Consider the following 17,699-nt stretch of genomic DNA (forward strand, 5'->3'; position numbering starts at 1 on the left):
GACGTTACAACAACCCACAACATTTCAACAATGGTAATAGAGGCAACAAAAATTACCAATACAACAATAGGCCCTACAATAACAACAATAATAACCGCAATAACAATAACTTTAATAATAACAACTTTAACCGTAACAGAGGTGGCTTTAACCAGAGTCACAACAGGAATTTCCAGGATAGACGAGGTTATGGAAGGGACTTTGATAGATATGATAGGCCAGGTGGAGACAGGGAGAGGGATAACCTCCAAGACCACAAATTTAGGGAGTACAGAGCAGGTTTTCGTGACGATAATAGCTATAATCGATCATATAATCATAGTATGAGTCCTAGATCAGTTGAAGAGCTCGATAGTAGGCCTCCTGAACCTTCTACTAGCAAACGACCTTTGCCTGATCAAGGTTCGCTCTTCTCTTGTTAGTATACCTTTTCTAAATATCGTTATATTAACAAAACAATTTAGCTAATCGCAATCAAGGCAATCAGCGACAAAACAAACCTCTTTTCCCACAGTCTGATATCCCACAACGTTCGCCTAGACTCCACAACACGCCACCAAGAAGTCTAGCATCAGAGCAGATGGACGAAGATATCCCTATCAAGCCAGGCTGGCATGATTTACCACCATTTGACTTAATCAAGGAAGATGAAAGGTTATTTGAAACACCCGACACCGTTACGGAATTCTACGATCGCATTGGTCAAGTTGGTGAAGGTACATATGGTAAAGTCTACAAAGCGAAGAACAGAGTATCAAAATTACACGTTGCCCTCAAGAGAATTAGAATGGAGCAAGAGAAAGATGGATTCCCCGTCACTGCTCTCAGAGAAATCAAGTTATTACAGCAGTCTCATCATGAGAACATTGTTAGATTGCATGAAATGTTGGTCTCAAAAGGTATGCATCAGGATCTTAGATATACCTTCACTAATCAGCGCCTTAGGGTCGGTCTACATGGTTTTCGAGTATATGGAAAATGATCTGACTGGTTTACTTCAACATGGACCAGACCTCTTCCAAGCAAATCACAAGAAGTCACTTTGTCAGCAGATGTTAGCCGGTCTGTCGTATCTCCATCATCGCGGGATATTACATAGAGATATGAAAGGTTCAAACATTCTGATATCCAATCAAGGTGTCCTCAAATTAGCTGACTTTGGATTAGCACGCTTTTATCATAAGCATCGCACAGCAGACTACACGAATAGAGTCATAGCGATATGGTATAGACCGCCTGAACTACTGCTAGGCGCTACCAGCTATGGTCCTGAAGTTGATATGTGGAGTGCGGGTTGTATTATGCTCGAGATATACACCACAAAGCCAGTGTTTCAAGGTGATAATGAGGTACACCAATTAGAAATCATCTTCAAGATGTTAGGTATACCTTCACATGAAGATTGGCCGGGCCTGTCAAATCTCCCGTGGTACGAACTTGTCAGACCTTCTGGTAAACCATCTGCGGAACGGTTCAAAGAGACCTTTAGTAAATGGTTGACACCAGCTGGTTTAGAACTTGCACAGGCTTTGTTAACATTTAACCCGGAGAAGCGTATCTCAGCGCAGGATGCCCTTGAACTGCCATTTTTCTCATCGGAGGAACCAAGTCCAGCACTTCCTGATCATCTCGGTGAACTACAAGGTGAATGGCACGAGTATGAAGCCAAGAGGGAGAAAGCTCAAGCTAGGAAGAAGCAAAAGGAGGAGAATGAAAGCAAGGAAGTTAATTACAATAATAATAGTGCATAGTCTAATTAATTTATTGTACATTCTACTACTTTACAGTCTTTTTCACTTTCTCTAACATATCCTCCATCCGTACTTTCATATTCGGTTGATGGTTCTTTGAGTATTGCTCTCTCTTTCTCTTCCGTTGTTGTTGCTGTGATTTCTGAGATTCTTGATCTTGCTCTGGCTCTGACTTTTGCTTTTGTGCTTTCCGCTTATCGTCTTTAATTGGTTTTGTAGTCGTCTTATCAGTCTTCTCTTCGACTTTCATCTTTGGCTTGCTAGGTCTACTTGGTAGAGACTCGTCCTTTCTACCTTCTTTCTTGAGTATATTTGCATATTCTTTCTTAACCTTTGCCTTTTGAATAAGCTGTTCTTTGATCTTCGACGCTTGATATCGTCAGATTAATATAGAAGAAGATCAACTGACTAACCTTTTCCAGTGTAAGCACCTTTTCCAGCTCTTCTAGCTACTGAAAATCCCTTCTTATCGTGGTTTCGTTGAGGTTTGTTCTCCCCTGTCATGATGGTTGCTAATAAGATCTAATATAACATTGTTTGGAGATCTTAGAGTTCTATGTATTAATTATAATAATCTAATTAACAAAAAAATTGATCGTTTCTACTTCTCCTGGGTTTGCAAGGCATATATTCACATTGTAACAATATTTTATTCGTGGAAACAACTACACAAAGATCTCATATGACTTATATGATGTTGTACAATACATGAAACTGTTGGTTCCAATAGTAAGTACCGGATACCAATGTAGTAGAAGATAGATAGATCAATCAACATGTTTGTCTTGCAGTATACCTAGCAAGAAAAGTGTCAGAATTCAGATATAGACGCTGGGATTATAGTAAACTAACTACCAGATATGAACCTAGCTTTCCAATTAGAACAACTTCATTAAAAAGGAACGAAGGAAACAAAGAATGAGACAATGAAGTACATACATATATATATATATGATATAAAAAAATGCGAAAGGAATAACAAAAAATAAATTTACTAGTACTTACCAAATAACAGCTGTATTACCCTGTGGGTAGTGGTAAGCATTGGTGTTTACACTTCATAGTAACATAAATAACGTCGTACGCTGTCTTGATGGTTCCAAACTATTGCGATTGATGAAATCGAAATATAACATCTAGACAATACACAGTATAACTGCGTCCATCAATCATTGTCATATTTTGAGATTACAAATTACAAATTACATGCTAATTTAGCTTGAAGAAATAATTAGTAAATGTCCTTAAATAATAGTTTACCGCCCCTCAATTATTCACACTCATCTAAAAAAAAAAAGCTCAGCTATTAATGAAAATTTTACGCATAATCAATACTTGCTTTGGGCGATACACACGTTTCTAAGTTATCAAATTACAACAAGCATTAATGGGGTAGCGGTAACCTCGATCGTTGCCATCGATCGGCCCCCGGTTCGACTCCGGGTTAATGCAATAACTACCATCGGAAGATGGATTAACAATTTTTGTTTCATGCGAAATTTAATGGACGAATATCTTTTTGCTAACTTACAGATTTTGGATTTGTGGAGTTTCCAATATTTTATCGTGTATTATATCTAGAACCATTTATACAGACTGACGGATGTCAAGTGGTACTTTCTAGTGATGGTGACATCATTATGAGATGATGGAATGTGTATTGATATATCCTAATAGGAGTCACGACTGATAAAGGCGATTTCAATTACTGTGCATGTGATTTCTTGTCACACTGACTGATAGCTAAAACTTTTACAAACGAGTTCACGGCAGGCCTAAAAAATATCTTAATAATATCACCAATAAATCATGCTAAATTTTTTAAAAACTAAAGTTTTTATTTTAGCATTATTCATAACTTCCCCGCAATTTTTAGTTCGGTTTCTAGTCACACACGCGAGTATAAAAATTGAGGGAAATCACTCCTTGATTCCTTATCCTCTCTGGCCTTTTGGCTTAGATCAAGTGTAGTATCTGTTCTTCCAAGTTCGAACAACTTGGATCACATAATTTATGTGACTAATGTTCGATCTAATTTTTATCTGCGTCCATTCGACCTCACTGCTTGCACAGGTTGATTGGAAGATGGCCTTGCGCTGCACTACTGCATGTGCCGTCAGCGCTCTCTTATAACACTCTATTTTCCATGTCTTTGCTGTCTTTTGGCTGTTTTGACTTGATGAGTCGAGTGTTGTGAGTTGGCGTCTGAGCAGATTATTTGCACGTTGAAGTGATTTGTATATAATGTGATCCTTGTATGTCTACGTTGATGTCGTTTCTGGCTGTTGCTCGCTCAGCACGATGCTACTCGACATTGGTCAAGCCACAATCAGAGGTAGATGGAAGCACTCTATAGTGTAAACATTAACACTGCTTAGGTCACAGAAGCTTTGGCGTACGTTTCACACTCTAAGGATCCATGGTTCAATCTCGCATTCGAAGACTGGTAAGATCTCTTCCATTATGTGATTTTCTTATTAAGTCAACCTCAGGTTATTCAGAACGTCTAGTAAACCATCACATGTACTATTCTTGTATAGGAATACGCCTTCAGTAATCATTGGACGTAATCAAGTGTGTTATAAAAACTCCAATTGGTGCTCCCTAATCACATTTTAGAACCCATGGAATGAGATGGATCTAAAGACTATGAAATCACTCGATATACCTTTCATCAGACGGCGAAGTGGTGGTGGTACTGTCTTCCATGTAAGCAATCTACCGAGTAAGCTATAATTTTATTAAAGTTCGCGTAAAGGATCTAGGAAATACAAACTATAGCGTAATGATGCCACAATCTGTCTTCAATAGACGTGATAATGCCCAATTAGTCGCAAGTGCACTAAACAAACTCGATGTTCCTGCATCAGTGAATGAGCGACATGATATTGTTGTAGATGGCTACAAAATATCAGGGTCTGCTTTTAAGCTTACAAGTTCACGGGCTTATCATCATGGAACGATGCTTTTGAATTCGAACATTAAAACACTCTCGCAGGCACTTAAGAACCCAAATGTGGGTTACTCTTGAGCGCTACTAACAAGCTAAACCGCTGTAGCAATCCCTGGTGACTAAAGGTGTACCATCTGTTCGATCACCAGTGAAGAATGTTGTTGATTGGCAACCTAATATCACTCACGAGACATTTGTCGATGCAATTATAAAAAGATTCAAAGAGCACCATAAGATGGGTAAAAATACTGTGGTTTGTTGACTAATTACGCTCAAGAATCGCTCACTGACTTGTCGTAGGTGTCTAACATCGATGAAAGCCTTCTTGAGAAGGATGTTAGTGAACAAGTCACGAAACTCAAGGATGAGCTACAAGTGAGTACCAACTCTAATGATATACTGTAGTTTATAAAGTTTGCTAGGAATGGAGTTGGCACTACGGACAGACGCCCGAATTCACGAACACCGTAGATACTACGATAGAAGGACAGAAATATGTGAGAGGAGCAGTTTCTTATTGTTTTCTCTATGCTAATATACTAAAAGGTAGCTGAAATCAAGTCAAAACACGGCAGAATTACGGAGTTGTCGGTTAGTAACTGTCCAGAAGAACTCATAGGACAGTTTTCTGAGAAGAAATATGGATTTATACGTTTAGAGGATATAAAAACGCGTAACAAACTCGAAGAAAGTATTGTAGAATGGCTAATTGAATGCATGTAAGAGAATTGAAATAATGTAAGAATCAAGGAAAGAGATGAATAGATAACTATACAACTACTGCCAATCCTTTCTACTTTTAATATTGCCTTACTATAGCACTCACAGCGACGTGAAGTAGCGTCAGAAGTGAGGAATAATGAAGGCTTGTAATGTAACACAAGCAGGCTAAAGGTATAGATAGAATGAATGTATAAAACTTACAAAGGTATGTGTCCTGCGTGTGAAGCTAAGGGTTAACTTGAAAACCGATAGACAAATTCACAGGGAATGATCTAGCACAAAAGCATAACGGATTAATAAATTATTTTTCTAAATTAAACCGTAATAAATTGTGCTTGTTTTCAAGGAAGACAGATTTACAAATCTTGCGCGCAATAATTTAGATTTTTTAAAATTCGCCTCACTCGAGATAGAAGAGCTGAAAACTCTCTAGCGTACAGCCATCAGCCAGTAGTAATGAAATTCTCAAGGGACGTTTCGGCCAGCCGCAGAGTAAACAGAAAGGCTCACTTTGCTGCTCCTTCCTCAGAGCGCCGCAAATTGATGGCTGCATCACTCAACAAGGAACTTCGTAAGGAGCACTCAATCCGCTCACTCCCTATCCGTAGAGATGATGAAGTACTCATCGTTAGAGGCTCAAACAAGGGTAAGGAAGGCAAGGTCGTCCAAGTCCAAAGAAACAAGTTCGCCATTTACGTTGACAGAGTTCACCGCGAGAAGGCTAACGGTCAAACCGCTCCAACTCCAATCAACCCATCAAACGTCGTCATTACTAGTTTGAAGCTCGACAAGGGTCGCCAGGCTACCATCACAAGAAAGGCCGACGCTAAGAAGGCTGCTCTTGAGGCTCGTACTCAAACCAAGGACGTTAACATGACTAGCGCCGTGAGTATCACTAACCAATTTTTCTTTTTAGCTGACATTTTTTTAGTAAATTTTATGAGTACAACGCTGCGAATTAAAATTGTCATGTATTGAAGGAACATGAACAACTACTAGGGCTTGATATTCCTTAATTTGTGGGCTTTTATTATGGCTTTTTAAATTCTCTTTTGGTGTTTTAACTCTCAGTGAGAAAGGAAGACATGACGACACAAAGAGTGTAAACAGTCAGACATGTTCATCACAGCCACCTTGAGATCACAGTAAACAATCCCCTCTTATTGTTGAGAAACAAAACACTTTTTACTTATTCCTCCCACCTACCTACCTACCTAACCGACTGCTTCCCTTACAACGTTGAATAATATATTTTGATGAAATATCCCATTCGATCTACTAGATATGTACCCTAGAGAACAACTCACCTTTAGAAAACACCCATTACACTCCTTGATCCCCAGCAATCATCGAGCAATGTCAGAAAACAATCAAAGAGAGAGCGTTGTGAGTTTTAATACAACGATTATTATTATAAAACTCATAAAATAACTACAGTTTCCCACTAGAATGGTATTTAACGTCATCATATACGCTATTGATTAGCTGATGAGCTATACAGGCGCTTACAAACACCAAAAGCAGGCTGAAAGGTGCACAGACTGGCCACTCGTTGCTCGCCAAGAAGAGAGATGCACTCATGATTCGTTTCAGAGCCATCCTCAAGAAAATCGAAGAGGTCAGCACATAGCGTTATCATAGAAGTCATATTAAATTATATACAGGCGAAACTGAAGACAGGGAAGGTTATGCAAGTGGCGGCATTCTCACTCGCAGAAGTTAATTATGTGGCTGGCGATATCTCTTATCAAGTACAGGAAAGTGCAAAGAGACCACAATTAAAGGTTAAATCAAAACAAGAGAACGTATCAGGTGTTACATTACCAGGTTTCGAAATTGAACGCGAGAATTCTAATGAGTTTTCACTCACTGGTTTAGGTAGAGGTGGTCAGAAGGTACAAAAGTGCAAGGAAATATACGCGAAAGCTATTGAAACATTGGTAGAATTGGCTTCATTACAGGTTCGTTTATTTACAAGTTATCTAACATTCTAATGACGCATTACAGACAGCTTTCATGATCCTTGACGATGTAATTAGAATCACAAATAGGCGTGTCAATGCGATTGAACACGTTGTACTTCCACGCCTTGAAAATACTATTAAATATATAAATTCAGAGTTAGATGAAATGGATAGGGAGGAGTTCTTTAGGTTAAAGAAGATACAATCAAAGAAGAAGAGAGATGAAAGTCAGGATACCAACGAAGAAGAAGAATACACCCAGGATCAAGCAGGTGGAGCTGACATACTCGATCAAGGAAAAGATGAAGATGTCATTTTCTAGTATTGTAATTCTCAATTGATAACACCCATGGACGATTTCATATACGTCGCTAGGGACAGTACCAGTGATAGTGCTAAACTGGTTGAGATATCCAGAAATCTAGCTGACAGCCTCCGCACCCGTGTGTTTAGTTACGGACGCTTTCAACATTGCTGACTATACGCAGCTGAGAAGAGGGATCAGCTGAGCAACTCAGGGAACGTTTTTACAGTTTTAAATACTCAATTACAACAATCTATAGCATTGAATAGTGATCCACTGAAGCTGGAGAGGCTCACACAGCTTTGCCGAGTAACGGCTAATATCTGTCTCGATAATGGTACGTAAATAGTAGAATGTAACAAGTATCTCAATTTTGTTAGATACAAATAGACAGAAGTTACTCGATGCTGGTGTTCACTCCTCGGTATTGGCACTACTGAACTCACTCACACCACAAGAAATCTCAAACAAGTCACATTCAGTCGTACTCAGGGCTGCATTTGGTACATTGCTCAACCTCAGTCAAGATTATGGTGAGATGCTCCTATCAATCCGGTCTTATCTCATACATCGATAGCTCCTTCACAAGAAGTTCTCAATAGCGTTGATGCCTTATCAACCGTATTCAAATTCCTCAATAGACGTACTATTACAGCTGGTGAATCTGATACTGCAGTTTTACATTCTTACATTTATGAATGGGGTTGGCGAATCGTCAACAATCTCCTTTCCTCTGGTATGTATAGCCAGAGAGATTGAACTTTATCTGACAAAATTACAAGAACACGCTAAAGTTGAACCTGGTGTTACTGAAGCTGAAGCTTTGTTCTCTTGGGTTGAGGCATTCCAGAATGATACAATTACTAAGTATGTTGTTGTAAATAAGCATGCTTTACTGACTATTGGTAGGACCTACACTGGCCTAGACCAAGATGACGAGCTTCAAGGTGTTTATGAAGAAGATTTGTCCTCTTTAGAGAGCGCAACGATGTTACTTGAGACATTTGCATTTGATTCAGAGACAGTTAGACTTTGCCTTGCTGACCAAAGTAAATTGGATGTTCTTTTAGCATTCGCAGAGACGAATGAACTCCCGAGAGCGTATCTGGAGTCCGCCGACAACGCTACCATCGACGAGTGGTCAAAGATCTATGAAGAATGCAAATCTGCTGTTGGAAAGTGTATCGTTGGAATTAGCAGTAGGATATTTCATTTTGTGTTTGACTCACTTATTAACGCTTCTACAGGTGAGGACAAACTCATGAATACCCTCTTTGATCATGGAAAAGGCTCATTTGTTCAGAGGATGTTGATTTGGCTTAATAATGACCAACAGAGATTGAACATCAGCGGTAGTGAGTGTCACTCGTGTAATGCAGTAGCTTTCTGACCTGATTAGCACTGGCAATTGGAAATCTGGCAAGGTCCGAAGAGAACACGACCACAATCGTTAGAGACTTTAATATTATACCACGTCTTGTGGCTTTACTTCAAGGTGACGATGTTAAAGTCTCCCATGCTAGTGAGTTTATTGCTTTGTTCCTTTTATAAACTGAAACAGTACAGGTATGAGTCTGCTGAAGAACTTGTCACTTCCTGTATTAAACAAGGAAGTAATTGGTAAGAGTGGTGCGATTGAAGCAGCTCAGAAGTTCTTGTCAACCAGTTTTGCGCATGTTCAACCACTTCAATTTGCTACTGTTGGTTTCTACAAGCATCTTTGCACACAACAACGTGAGTAGAAGTATTAATTGAAAGATTTTTTTAGTAATACGATATTAGTTGAGAACACCCTCGCGATTGTCAATCATGACCCACCTATTCTTGAAGCAATCATCACTTTGATAAACAAGAGCGACGATGCAGGTATCAAGAGCGAAGGAACGCGCGTGTTTGTGCATGGGATCAAGTCTTGTTGGATGTCTACAGATATATCTGCACAAGAAGCTAGATCACGCTTTATACAGCAGCCAATAGCCAAAGTTTTAGTGGAACTCTTGTGCAACACTCGCAAATACCAAATATGTGAGTATAAATTTGGAGAAATGCGCTCTTTTAATTATATATAGTGACCAACGAGGCTATCATGGCACTAACCTTGCTTGCTTCTGATCCAGCAGGCGCTAACTACATACTTGAAGAGAATGATAACCTTGCATCTACGCTTAAGCAATTGTTGCAAGATCAGAATGAAGTTAACAAGAAATTGAAGCTCAACATCTGTGTCTTTTACTCAAACTTGATATTGAAACAGACTGAACAAAAGTTGAACGCGGAAGAGTGTGAGTAAAAAAGAGTGCCGTATCATATCATTTAAATTAACATACTCATAGTAAAGAACTCACTTGAATCTGATATCAAATTATTGACTGAAGATAGTGATAGCGAGTTATCAAAAACTGCTGCGACAGTCATAGCAGCAACAAACGCCAACTAAATGGAACTTAATGGCTGATATACTTCTAATGTAAATTCTTTTGTTAAGTTTATATGCATTTGCTACACTCACTTTCTTTACAACCAATGATTTTGCCGAGTTTATTCAGGAGAACGAACGGCCTATCTAACAATTTAAGAACATTTTCGACTAGTTTGCCAAAGTTTGAAACTGCAGGTGCATTAACTTCTGTATTATCTGATACAAATGCACTACAAATACAATCAGTTGGTAAATCAGGAGTAACGTTTAGTGATGGAAAGATATGCAAAGGACCAGTAATGATTATAGATAATAAAGTATTCTTATGGAAAGTTCCTTCACCTACTGCACCATTTAATTGGGGTGATGCTATACCAAAAGATGCTTTCAAAGTGTTCGAAACGCTAACACCAAGGCCAGGTGAGTTTTGTGGCGCTAATGTGTTCTTTATATTTATCTTACTTAGAAATCTTACTACTTGGTACTGGTAAACATATGTTGCCACCCCCACCATCATTCAATAAATACCTTAATAGTCTGGGTATACAGGTTGACGTTATCGATACTGTGAGTTTCTGGAATACATATATGGCAATGATCTGAAACGTCGTCATAGAAGAATGCATGTTCTACATATAACATCCTCGTCGAGGAGGATAGGAACGTAGCAGCCGCTATCTTCCCAGTCGATGGCTATGAATGGAAGAATAGGAAGGAGTAGATTATTAGTTATTAGTTCATAAGAATTCCCATTGAACAATAAGTTAGATGTATTTATTAAGCATTATTATATGTATTTTCTTTTATAACTTATAAACCTAGCCTAAAAATCATCCGATCTGTCTATTGTGTTGTTTGTGTTTTTTCGTCTACTACATGAATGTCTTCTCTCTTGCTACTCGTCGGTCAACAACGGCGAAGACTGGTTTTGTGGTTGATACTGAAGGAATCGCCTGAAAGGATGTAGCTGTAGTTTATTATCGCTGGTAAAAAATATATTTCTTCTGCTATCTGCCTAACGTCGTCATGATGATGCAGCATCCTATATCTACGTAAAGAAAAAATACATTGAACAAGAGGCAAATTGCTAGCAAGCACTATAACCTCAAACCTGTATTCAATTACTAAATCATAAATTCGAACTTGACCACAATTGTTCATCCTATCGCCAGACAGTCTAGACAGCACAAAATGATAGTTTATCAGTGTTACCAATGAAGTAATTTATATCGTTTGCACTACAATATTAATCAGGGTTCATGATCTTGCTTTAAAAGAGGCCACAAGACTCCGACGATCTAGTATGAAAGAGTTAAATTAATTGTGCAGATCATTCACGAGAGAGGAATAATAGTGTTTCAGCGACTTGAAACTAGCAAGACAGTGTACAGCTAGTCAAATGCTTCCATACATACAGATGGCCTTACAACATAGAAATATCAACCTTGATGGACGCTACTATAAAGGCATCACGCTGTATCAGCTTACAAGTATACCAAACATATCATACTATGTAAAATAGGTTACAAGTGGCTAGACGATACAAGTTAACGTAGACTATGCGTCTCTAATCATGCTGACATTGACGATCATGAATGATTTGGAGCTATATTGCATAAAACTGAAACTGAAAACCATATAAAAACATCTGACAAAAGCTACCATGTATTATTCGAGGCGTAGGAGTAAAGAAAAGCCAGTGGAATGTCTTTTTTAAGAAGGTAACATTGTTGTAAAATCTCGAATAGGCATATATAATGAAAAATGTCAATGTTTAATGGAACATTAAGAAAATATCCAGGAAAATAAACAAGAAATTAGCTTATTTATAAAGTTTTGAAACTACCATGATGATAGTGAAATCGAGATACATTGTTATAAAGATACAAAAGTTTAATCGCGTTTAACAATACTTCCTATAGTATGAAGATTTGAAAGAAGCGTTAAATCAACTGGAAGCGTTTCTCACTAAAGTTGGAAAATGTCTTAAATAGTTCGAGATTCTCTTACTTACGATTACACTGATACACTGATACATTGCAATATCATGCTTAGGTAATCTATTCAGGTTTAAAAAAAAAACTCATAGAGCAAAAAGGGAAAACGCAAAAATGTTAATTCATCTTTCGATGTAGTTATTGCATTAACCCGGAGTCGAACCGGGGGCCGATCGATGGCAACGATCGAGGTTACCGCTACCCCATTAATGCTTGTGATATTGTTTGATGCAGTAATGTGTATTTTCCTAGTTGTCATCCAGTGTGGTTTTGACATCTAAAAATTTTCATGGTGTTACCACATTTGAATTCACTCTTTGAATCTCTCGAAGTAAGTAAGGACGTAGTTAAACTTGGCATCGTCTAAACAACATGTTTCGATCAATTATTATCATTACTCTCTAGCGCTAATCTCAGTTATCTTAAGGGAAGATGTTCATTAGCAAACGAAACTGTAGAGCGGCTCTTGCAAACCTTTATAAGGAAGGTGCTGTCGTCACTGGAAAGGATTTCGAGATCAAGCACGGTGAAATGAGCGTATCAAACCCTGAAGTAATCAAAGTAATACAATCATCGATTTTAACGGGATACTTTAAGACTCAATGCTCATGGAAATGGTACTACCACCTCTCATCCCAGAACCTTTAGACTACCATGAAATACTTCCAGCTTCACATATCAAATTGTTCCAAAGACTCATCGTAATGCCGAAAGACATCAAGATGTGCACAAGTCAGACAACAAGGCGAAGGCTTCAGATGAGGTAGATATGACCGTAAGTCTTACCGTCGCGCTGATATCAAGGAAGGTGCTGACTTCGGCTGTCGGTCCAGGTTTCGGCATCATTGGTCACGGTGCTCTAGGTGATCAGATTTAAGTACAATTGCCATCGATGAAATCAATTAATAATTTACATCTATATATCTATATAATATAATATAATTGTCAAAATAAAAAATAAATAAAATGGAAGACACATCTTTTTTTCATACTTTCCAATGATAGTAGAGCTAGAGCTATTCCAAACAGATATTTGGTTGGTCGCTTATATCTTATTTTGTTTGTATACGTTCTTTTTAGCCTATCAATGGCAAAGAAATTATCCTGAACAGACGATTGTAAGGGGCACCATTTATATTTCACTGGGGCTATTGGCGATTATTTTATATCAACGGATGGGAGTGTGGATGACCCCCTGTAGATGTCAACAGAGGGGAATAATCTCCAATGAAAAGAGTTTCCCCAGCTCCATAGCAGCTTTTAGAAAAGAGATTGATGCTGGAAGGATGTCGCCTTGGTTATAGACTGGCTAATAAACGAGTGAACACGAAATATCAAAACATATTACGACATTTTCAAGTAATACTTCCAGCTATTCAGCATCCCATTTAAATCATAATACTATAAGGAGTATTAAAAGACGCAGTCAAACCTTGTATCTGATTAACAATATACCTTTCTTATCATAATCGCATTGTTACTATTATAACCAATGCTTTTTTAACCATAGTTTGACCGGACGTAATGACAAAAAGTAATTAAATACTAATAGTAACAAATAGTCGTAAAGTAGAATTAATTAAGCCTTCGTTTACATCGCACAAGTCAAGGGTTCAGGTAACCTTCCTTGCACATGCTGACGACTGGAAGATCAATATGAACCTTATTTTTGCTGGACAACTCTGATAAACACAACAGAACAGCATCATTGACGTCCATCCCCTCCTGCTTCAAAGACCAATGACATCGAGGAGATTGAGAGTCACCTCCCAGGTCCTCACCGCCCTACCAACAATAATTCGGGATCCACAAGATTTCAGACGACAATCCCGAGGATAAATTCGCCTATCTGGTGAAGCTAAAACAAGAAGTATGCTACTGAGATCATACACGAATGTCACGAAGCATGAGCAGGGCTTTTGAATGAAAGATTAACCAAAGGAAAATGTATTATGTGCAAGTATGTCTATTATAGACCATAAGACAAGACCACAAGCAATGGTACTCAAGACGCGCATACCCCAGCTCACTCACCAAAAACAGATAGTCATTTAATTCAACAGTCGACAAGTAGTTTTTATATTTGTTGTCCAAATACATGGGTTATACCACTTTATAATCTGAAATATCGCTTTCAAAAGTCTATAGTGCATACTTGTATATCAAATGTCTGTTGTTCAAAGAGGAATTTGGCTATTGTATATAGTGCCTTAAACTAATTATTGTTCTTGTTATCACATATGTCAATTTCGCCATTGGTAAAATTCATCAGAATTGCGTGATTCCTCCATCGGATAAATAATCATTGCTTTTAGGAGAATCTTGAGTGAATATTAGGATTTTTCAATTAGGAAGTATTATATAGGCAATTCTAGGATACCCTTTCACTCTTAATACGTTCACTAATTTTAGTGATCACTGCAGTATATTCACTATTGAACAATCAGGCACAGAATGTCATGATCTTTATTAGAAGTTGTTCTGACTTGGTCGCTTCCTTTACAGTGTAAGGTCAAGGATTTAAAATGTCACCAGTGGAGTACAATGGTACTATACTAGAAAAAGACAACAATAGCGACAACAAATCTGAAAATAAAAGCGAAAGAACTCAAAAAGGATCACAAGAAGAGCCACTTACTAATTTCCCCACTGATCATGAATTTGCAACACTCCGTAAAGTTTCTGAAAGTGTCTCACTTTATGCGCTTGCTATAGTGGTTGTTGAACTAGCAGAACGTTTCTCGTACTACTCATCAAAGGTAGTTGCACAGAATTAGTGAGCATGTTACACTTTATCTCGCCTAACTACTGCTAACTGATTTAGCATCCAATATCCCCTTCCATATGGTAGTATAACTGGTACTCCACTTGCTGGTGATGTAGACACCTCTCCAGGAGTCATGGGTAGAGGCCAACAAGTTGCAACAGGCTTAACTACCTTCTCAACCTTTTGGTCATACTTAACACCAGTTCTTGGGGGGATAATTGCAGATACACAAGGAAGATATATAACAATTATAGCATCATCATTGATTTATTTCATTGGATTACTTATCCTCACTCTCACGTCAATCCCATCGGCAATTACTAACAATACTACACCACTCGCTGGATGGATCACTGCAACGATTTTAATTGGTCTAGGTACAGGTGGTATTAAGGCCAACATAAGTGTTCTTCTTGGTGAACAAATAAAGTCATCAGTACCATATACACAAGTTTTAAAAACAGGTGAGAAGGTTATAGTTGACCCCAATGTCACAATCCAAAGGCTGATGAGTTGGTTCTATTGGAGCATAAATGTCGGCAGTTTATCAATGCTAGTGAGTCCAGCCATCGAAAAGAACCACTCGTTCTGGTTGGCGTTTACTATTCCAACTGTCGTATTTGCAGCAGTTCCTTTCATTCTTTTTGCACTTCGTAACAAACTCGTTCATACCCCTCCACGTGGTACAGTTCTACTGGAAGTTTCACGTTTATTGAGAATCGTAGCGAAGAATATCTACTCTTTTAATCCCATAAGGTGGATAAGAAATTTGAAAGACACTCAATCAAGTTGGAATGCAGCAAAGCCCAGTGTATATGAAAAAGAACACGGGTTTGTACCCAAATTTATCACATGGGATGATGCATTTGTGTTAGAAGTAAAAAGAGGCTGGTCAGCATGCAAGATCTTCTTCTGTTTAATATTTTACTATATTTCACAAAATCAACTCTCAAATAACCTTGTTTCACTATCTACAACAATGCAATCAGGTAATACACCACCAGAGGTTGTCAAAATTATAGATCCAATCATGATTCTAGCTACAATTCCTATATTAGACTTCCTCGTTTATCCCTTTCTCAGGAAAAAGGGCATCCGTTTCGGCCCTGTCCTTAGAATAGCCAGTGGATTCATTTTAGCCTCTTTATCGATGGTGTATGCAGCTGTTATACAACATTACGTGTACACAATTAGTCCATGTGGTGAGTATGCTGCTACGTGTAACACGAAAGCGCCACAGAACCTCTGGGTGAGTGATATTATTTGTTAAAATGTACTATTTGACCAATAGCTACAGATTGTCGCACCATCTTATGCACTAATGGCTTTGTCAGAAGTCTTCGGCCCGGTCACAGCGTATGAACTTGCATTAAAGAAAGCTCCCGTGAAGCTACGCGCTTTTGTCACGTCCATATTTCTCGTTCAGACCGCATTTGTAAGTCCCAAATCCCTTCAAAGTATGCGTAAGAGCTCTTGCTGACCTTCGATTAGGCCAGCGCAATCAATGAAGCATTAGTGAGTGTGAGTGAAGATCCTTACCTAGTATGGATGTATGCAAGTTTAGCTATCGTCACTTTCCTCGCTGGATTCGCTTTCTATGCAATGTTCCACAAGAGGGACAGAAATGAAGAAGCTGAAAATGCAATCGGAAAAGATAGGCAAGAGTGAGCTTTGAAAATGGATTTGTAATATAATTGATACCTTTATACATAGATTTACAGCAGCCTTCTAGCAAAGATAATACTTTGTATTGTACTATGTAAATCTAATGTTACAATCACAATCAATCAAGTAACAAAGGAAATTGAAGTTATTTAGATTTACGTAAAAAGGTAAGAAAAGAGCCATATGCATAATACGAAGCAAAAATGTTAATCCATCTTTCGATGGTAGTTACTGCATTAACCCGGAGTCGAACCGGGGGCCGATCGATGGCAACGATCGAGGTTACCGCTACCCCATTAATGCTTCTTGTAATTGTTTAATTCAAAGTCTACAATATAAAAAGACAAAATCCATCAGACGCAAATTTTCATCCGTGGTTTGTTTTAGCAACGCACAAGCTCTTCAAGCCCTTTACGAGTTTTTCAAACCACAATTGACTACGTACCCAAGATACTCCGGTGGTTCGGCGTAACCGAGAAAATTCCCGGACACGCAAATCATCAAGACATTTTACGACACTAGTCAAGAAACGCTTCCTACCAATTCAACATGCCATTCAAATCCTCATGCTTTAAGAAGTATTGATGGACGCAGTTTAACTTTGTATCGTCTTAACAATATATTTAGATTTCATCATCATCATCATCATCATGGTTTGTTTTAGCTCTCATCTATGCCGCACGTCCTGCATTTCGGTGAGTCGATTAGCTTGAATCGGTATCGGTATGACTTAGTCGTAGGGAAGTGACCTGTACGTAGCTGGGTTGCTAGGCACCGTGTCGCTCTGGGTAGTTCATTGAGGATCTTAGCGGTTTTTGCAGCTGTCAGCTTTCCGGCTGATGTTTTTGAGGTATTGGACTTAATGACTGACAATTTCGAAGCTTCGATTTTCAGTGGAGCTGTATAGCGTTCGCGCATTCTGCGTCGCATTGCTGAGTATGAAGTACTAAGTGTGAAGTCAATGTTGGTGTAATGATTACATTTTGTCCTTCCCTCGTTGGCTGTTCTATCAGCTAGTTCGTTACCATAGATGCCCGTATGTCCTGGGATCCAGTTCAATTGGACTATGGTTCCTTCTCTTCCTTTCATTCTTTTGATCCTTTCGATTTTGTCAAGTACTTGTTTTATCAAGTATTGTCCTGTCTTTGTCGTTTGT

At 38.5% G+C, this 17,699-nt stretch overlaps 10 protein-coding genes and 3 non-coding genes across 13 annotated transcripts in view; 9 read left to right on the plus strand and 4 right to left on the minus strand.

Moving 5' to 3' along the window:
- The first annotated feature begins 25 nt into the window (after positions 1–25).
- WALSEDRAFT_39732 (Pkinase-domain-containing protein) lies at positions 26–1,774 on the plus strand. Its single transcript, XM_006959335.1, has 3 exons — positions 26–417; positions 465–899; positions 946–1,774. The coding sequence occupies exons 1-3, from the start codon at positions 324–326 to the stop codon at positions 1,749–1,751; spliced, it is 1,335 nt and encodes a 444-aa protein (XP_006959397.1). The 5' UTR covers positions 26–323; the 3' UTR covers positions 1,752–1,774.
- Positions 1,775–1,776: 2 nt separating this feature from the next.
- On the minus strand, positions 1,777–2,255 carry WALSEDRAFT_65280 (hypothetical protein; the record flags this gene model as incomplete). The annotated part of the gene is made up of 2 exons (XM_006959336.1): positions 1,777–2,120; positions 2,165–2,255. The coding sequence occupies 2 exons, from the start codon at positions 2,253–2,255 to the stop codon at positions 1,777–1,779; spliced, it is 435 nt and encodes a 144-aa protein (XP_006959398.1).
- Positions 2,256–3,132: 877 nt separating this feature from the next.
- On the plus strand, positions 3,133–3,203 carry WALSEDRAFT_t63. The gene has a single exon. It is a non-coding gene; the product is annotated as a tRNA-Gly (tRNA).
- A 751-nt stretch (positions 3,204–3,954) lies between these two features.
- On the plus strand, positions 3,955–5,594 carry WALSEDRAFT_60887 (Lipoyltransferase and lipoate-protein ligase). Its single transcript, XM_006959337.1, has 9 exons — positions 3,955–4,086; positions 4,130–4,197; positions 4,244–4,325; positions 4,371–4,460; positions 4,510–4,767; positions 4,811–4,957; positions 5,005–5,079; positions 5,127–5,201; positions 5,251–5,594. The coding sequence occupies exons 1-9, from the start codon at positions 4,009–4,011 to the stop codon at positions 5,425–5,427; spliced, it is 1,050 nt and encodes a 349-aa protein (XP_006959399.1). The 5' UTR covers positions 3,955–4,008; the 3' UTR covers positions 5,428–5,594.
- A 289-nt stretch (positions 5,595–5,883) lies between these two features.
- Positions 5,884–6,361, plus strand: WALSEDRAFT_29529 (ribosomal protein L24; the record flags this gene model as incomplete). The annotated part of the gene is made up of 2 exons (XM_006959338.1): positions 5,884–6,312; positions 6,359–6,361. 2 exons carry the CDS (start codon positions 5,884–5,886, stop codon positions 6,359–6,361), a joined length of 432 nt encoding a protein of 143 aa, XP_006959400.1.
- A 401-nt stretch (positions 6,362–6,762) lies between these two features.
- On the plus strand, positions 6,763–7,762 carry WALSEDRAFT_60888 (V-type ATPase D subunit). Its single transcript, XM_006959339.1, has 5 exons — positions 6,763–6,813; positions 6,865–6,879; positions 6,929–7,045; positions 7,092–7,388; positions 7,435–7,762. Exons 1-5 carry the CDS (start codon positions 6,784–6,786, stop codon positions 7,711–7,713), a joined length of 738 nt encoding a protein of 245 aa, XP_006959401.1. The 5' UTR covers positions 6,763–6,783; the 3' UTR covers positions 7,714–7,762.
- WALSEDRAFT_65282 (ARM repeat-containing protein) lies at positions 7,741–10,132 on the plus strand (the record flags this gene model as incomplete). Its single annotated transcript, XM_006959340.1, has 12 exons — positions 7,741–7,834; positions 7,880–8,032; positions 8,076–8,228; positions 8,273–8,431; positions 8,478–8,562; positions 8,605–8,894; positions 8,943–9,050; positions 9,095–9,217; positions 9,262–9,429; positions 9,478–9,720; positions 9,765–9,977; positions 10,029–10,132. 12 exons carry the CDS (start codon positions 7,741–7,743, stop codon positions 10,130–10,132), a joined length of 1,893 nt encoding a protein of 630 aa, XP_006959402.1.
- Positions 10,133–10,211: 79 nt separating this feature from the next.
- On the plus strand, positions 10,212–10,910 carry WALSEDRAFT_60889 (DUF498-domain-containing protein). Its single transcript, XM_006959341.1, has 3 exons — positions 10,212–10,534; positions 10,581–10,681; positions 10,731–10,910. Exons 1-3 carry the CDS (start codon positions 10,219–10,221, stop codon positions 10,833–10,835), a joined length of 522 nt encoding a protein of 173 aa, XP_006959403.1. The 5' UTR covers positions 10,212–10,218; the 3' UTR covers positions 10,836–10,910.
- Positions 10,911–12,253: 1,343 nt separating this feature from the next.
- On the minus strand, positions 12,254–12,324 carry WALSEDRAFT_t66. Its single transcript has one exon. It is a non-coding gene; the product is annotated as a tRNA-Gly (tRNA).
- Positions 12,325–12,543: 219 nt separating this feature from the next.
- WALSEDRAFT_20332 (hypothetical protein) lies at positions 12,544–12,759 on the plus strand (the record flags this gene model as incomplete). The annotated part of the gene is made up of 1 exon (XM_006959255.1): positions 12,544–12,759. The coding sequence occupies one exon, from the start codon at positions 12,544–12,546 to the stop codon at positions 12,757–12,759; it is 216 nt and encodes a 71-aa protein (XP_006959317.1).
- Positions 12,760–14,636: 1,877 nt separating this feature from the next.
- On the plus strand, positions 14,637–16,584 carry WALSEDRAFT_58096 (PTR2-domain-containing protein; the record flags this gene model as incomplete). Its single annotated transcript, XM_006959342.1, has 4 exons — positions 14,637–14,887; positions 14,936–16,127; positions 16,176–16,313; positions 16,370–16,584. The coding sequence occupies 4 exons, from the start codon at positions 14,637–14,639 to the stop codon at positions 16,544–16,546; spliced, it is 1,758 nt and encodes a 585-aa protein (XP_006959404.1). The 3' UTR covers positions 16,547–16,584.
- Positions 16,585–16,775: 191 nt separating this feature from the next.
- WALSEDRAFT_t65 lies at positions 16,776–16,846 on the minus strand. Its single transcript has one exon. It is a non-coding gene; the product is annotated as a tRNA-Gly (tRNA).
- Positions 16,847–17,203: 357 nt separating this feature from the next.
- WALSEDRAFT_33239 (hypothetical protein) overlaps positions 17,204–17,699 on the minus strand; it is a gene marked incomplete at its 3' end in the record, with an annotated part of 925 nt that continues 429 nt past the window's right edge. Inside the window, exon 2 of the mRNA XM_006959343.1 lies at positions 17,204–17,632. Coding sequence (XP_006959405.1) covers positions 17,204–17,632 — 429 coding nt within the window. The remainder of the gene's footprint in view (positions 17,633–17,699) is intronic.

The sequence above is a fragment of the Wallemia mellicola genome (genome assembly GCF_000263375.1).
Source record: "Wallemia mellicola CBS 633.66 unplaced genomic scaffold WALSEscaffold_16, whole genome shotgun sequence".
NCBI classification, from domain to species: Eukaryota; Fungi; Basidiomycota; class Wallemiomycetes; order Wallemiales; family Wallemiaceae; genus Wallemia; species Wallemia mellicola.

What these genes read in the sequence shown, in the direction of transcription:
- WALSEDRAFT_39732 (XM_006959335.1), top strand. Translation starts at nt 324, where the DNA reads ATGAGTCCTAGATCAGTTGAAGAGCTCGATAGTAGGCCTCCTGAACCT. An exon ending in TCAAGGTTCGCTCTTCTCTT is followed by an intron (nt 418 to 464) that starts GTTAGTATACCT and finishes AAAACAATTTAG; the next exon opens with CTAATCGCAATCAAGGCAAT. An exon ending in TGAAATGTTGGTCTCAAAAG is followed by an intron (nt 900 to 945) that starts GTATGCATCAGG and finishes TCAGCGCCTTAG; the next exon opens with GGTCGGTCTACATGGTTTTC.
- WALSEDRAFT_60887 (XM_006959337.1), top strand. Translation starts at nt 4,009, where the DNA reads ATGTCTACGTTGATGTCGTTTCTGGCTGTTGCTCGCTCAGCACGATGC. An exon ending in GTGGTGGTACTGTCTTCCAT is followed by an intron (nt 4,461 to 4,509) that starts GTAAGCAATCTA and finishes GTTCGCGTAAAG; the next exon opens with GATCTAGGAAATACAAACTA. An exon ending in AGATGGGTAAAAATACTGTG is followed by an intron (nt 4,958 to 5,004) that starts GTTTGTTGACTA and finishes GACTTGTCGTAG; the next exon opens with GTGTCTAACATCGATGAAAG.
- WALSEDRAFT_60888 (XM_006959339.1), top strand. Translation starts at nt 6,784, where the DNA reads ATGTCAGAAAACAATCAAAGAGAGAGCGTT. An exon ending in TCCTCAAGAAAATCGAAGAG is followed by an intron (nt 7,046 to 7,091) that starts GTCAGCACATAG and finishes AATTATATACAG; the next exon opens with GCGAAACTGAAGACAGGGAA. An exon ending in TAGAATTGGCTTCATTACAG is followed by an intron (nt 7,389 to 7,434) that starts GTTCGTTTATTT and finishes GACGCATTACAG; the next exon opens with ACAGCTTTCATGATCCTTGA.
- WALSEDRAFT_60889 (XM_006959341.1), top strand. Translation starts at nt 10,219, where the DNA reads ATGATTTTGCCGAGTTTATTCAGGAGAACGAACGGCCTATCTAACAAT. An exon ending in AACGCTAACACCAAGGCCAG is followed by an intron (nt 10,535 to 10,580) that starts GTGAGTTTTGTG and finishes TATCTTACTTAG; the next exon opens with AAATCTTACTACTTGGTACT. An exon ending in AGGTTGACGTTATCGATACT is followed by an intron (nt 10,682 to 10,730) that starts GTGAGTTTCTGG and finishes ACGTCGTCATAG; the next exon opens with AAGAATGCATGTTCTACATA.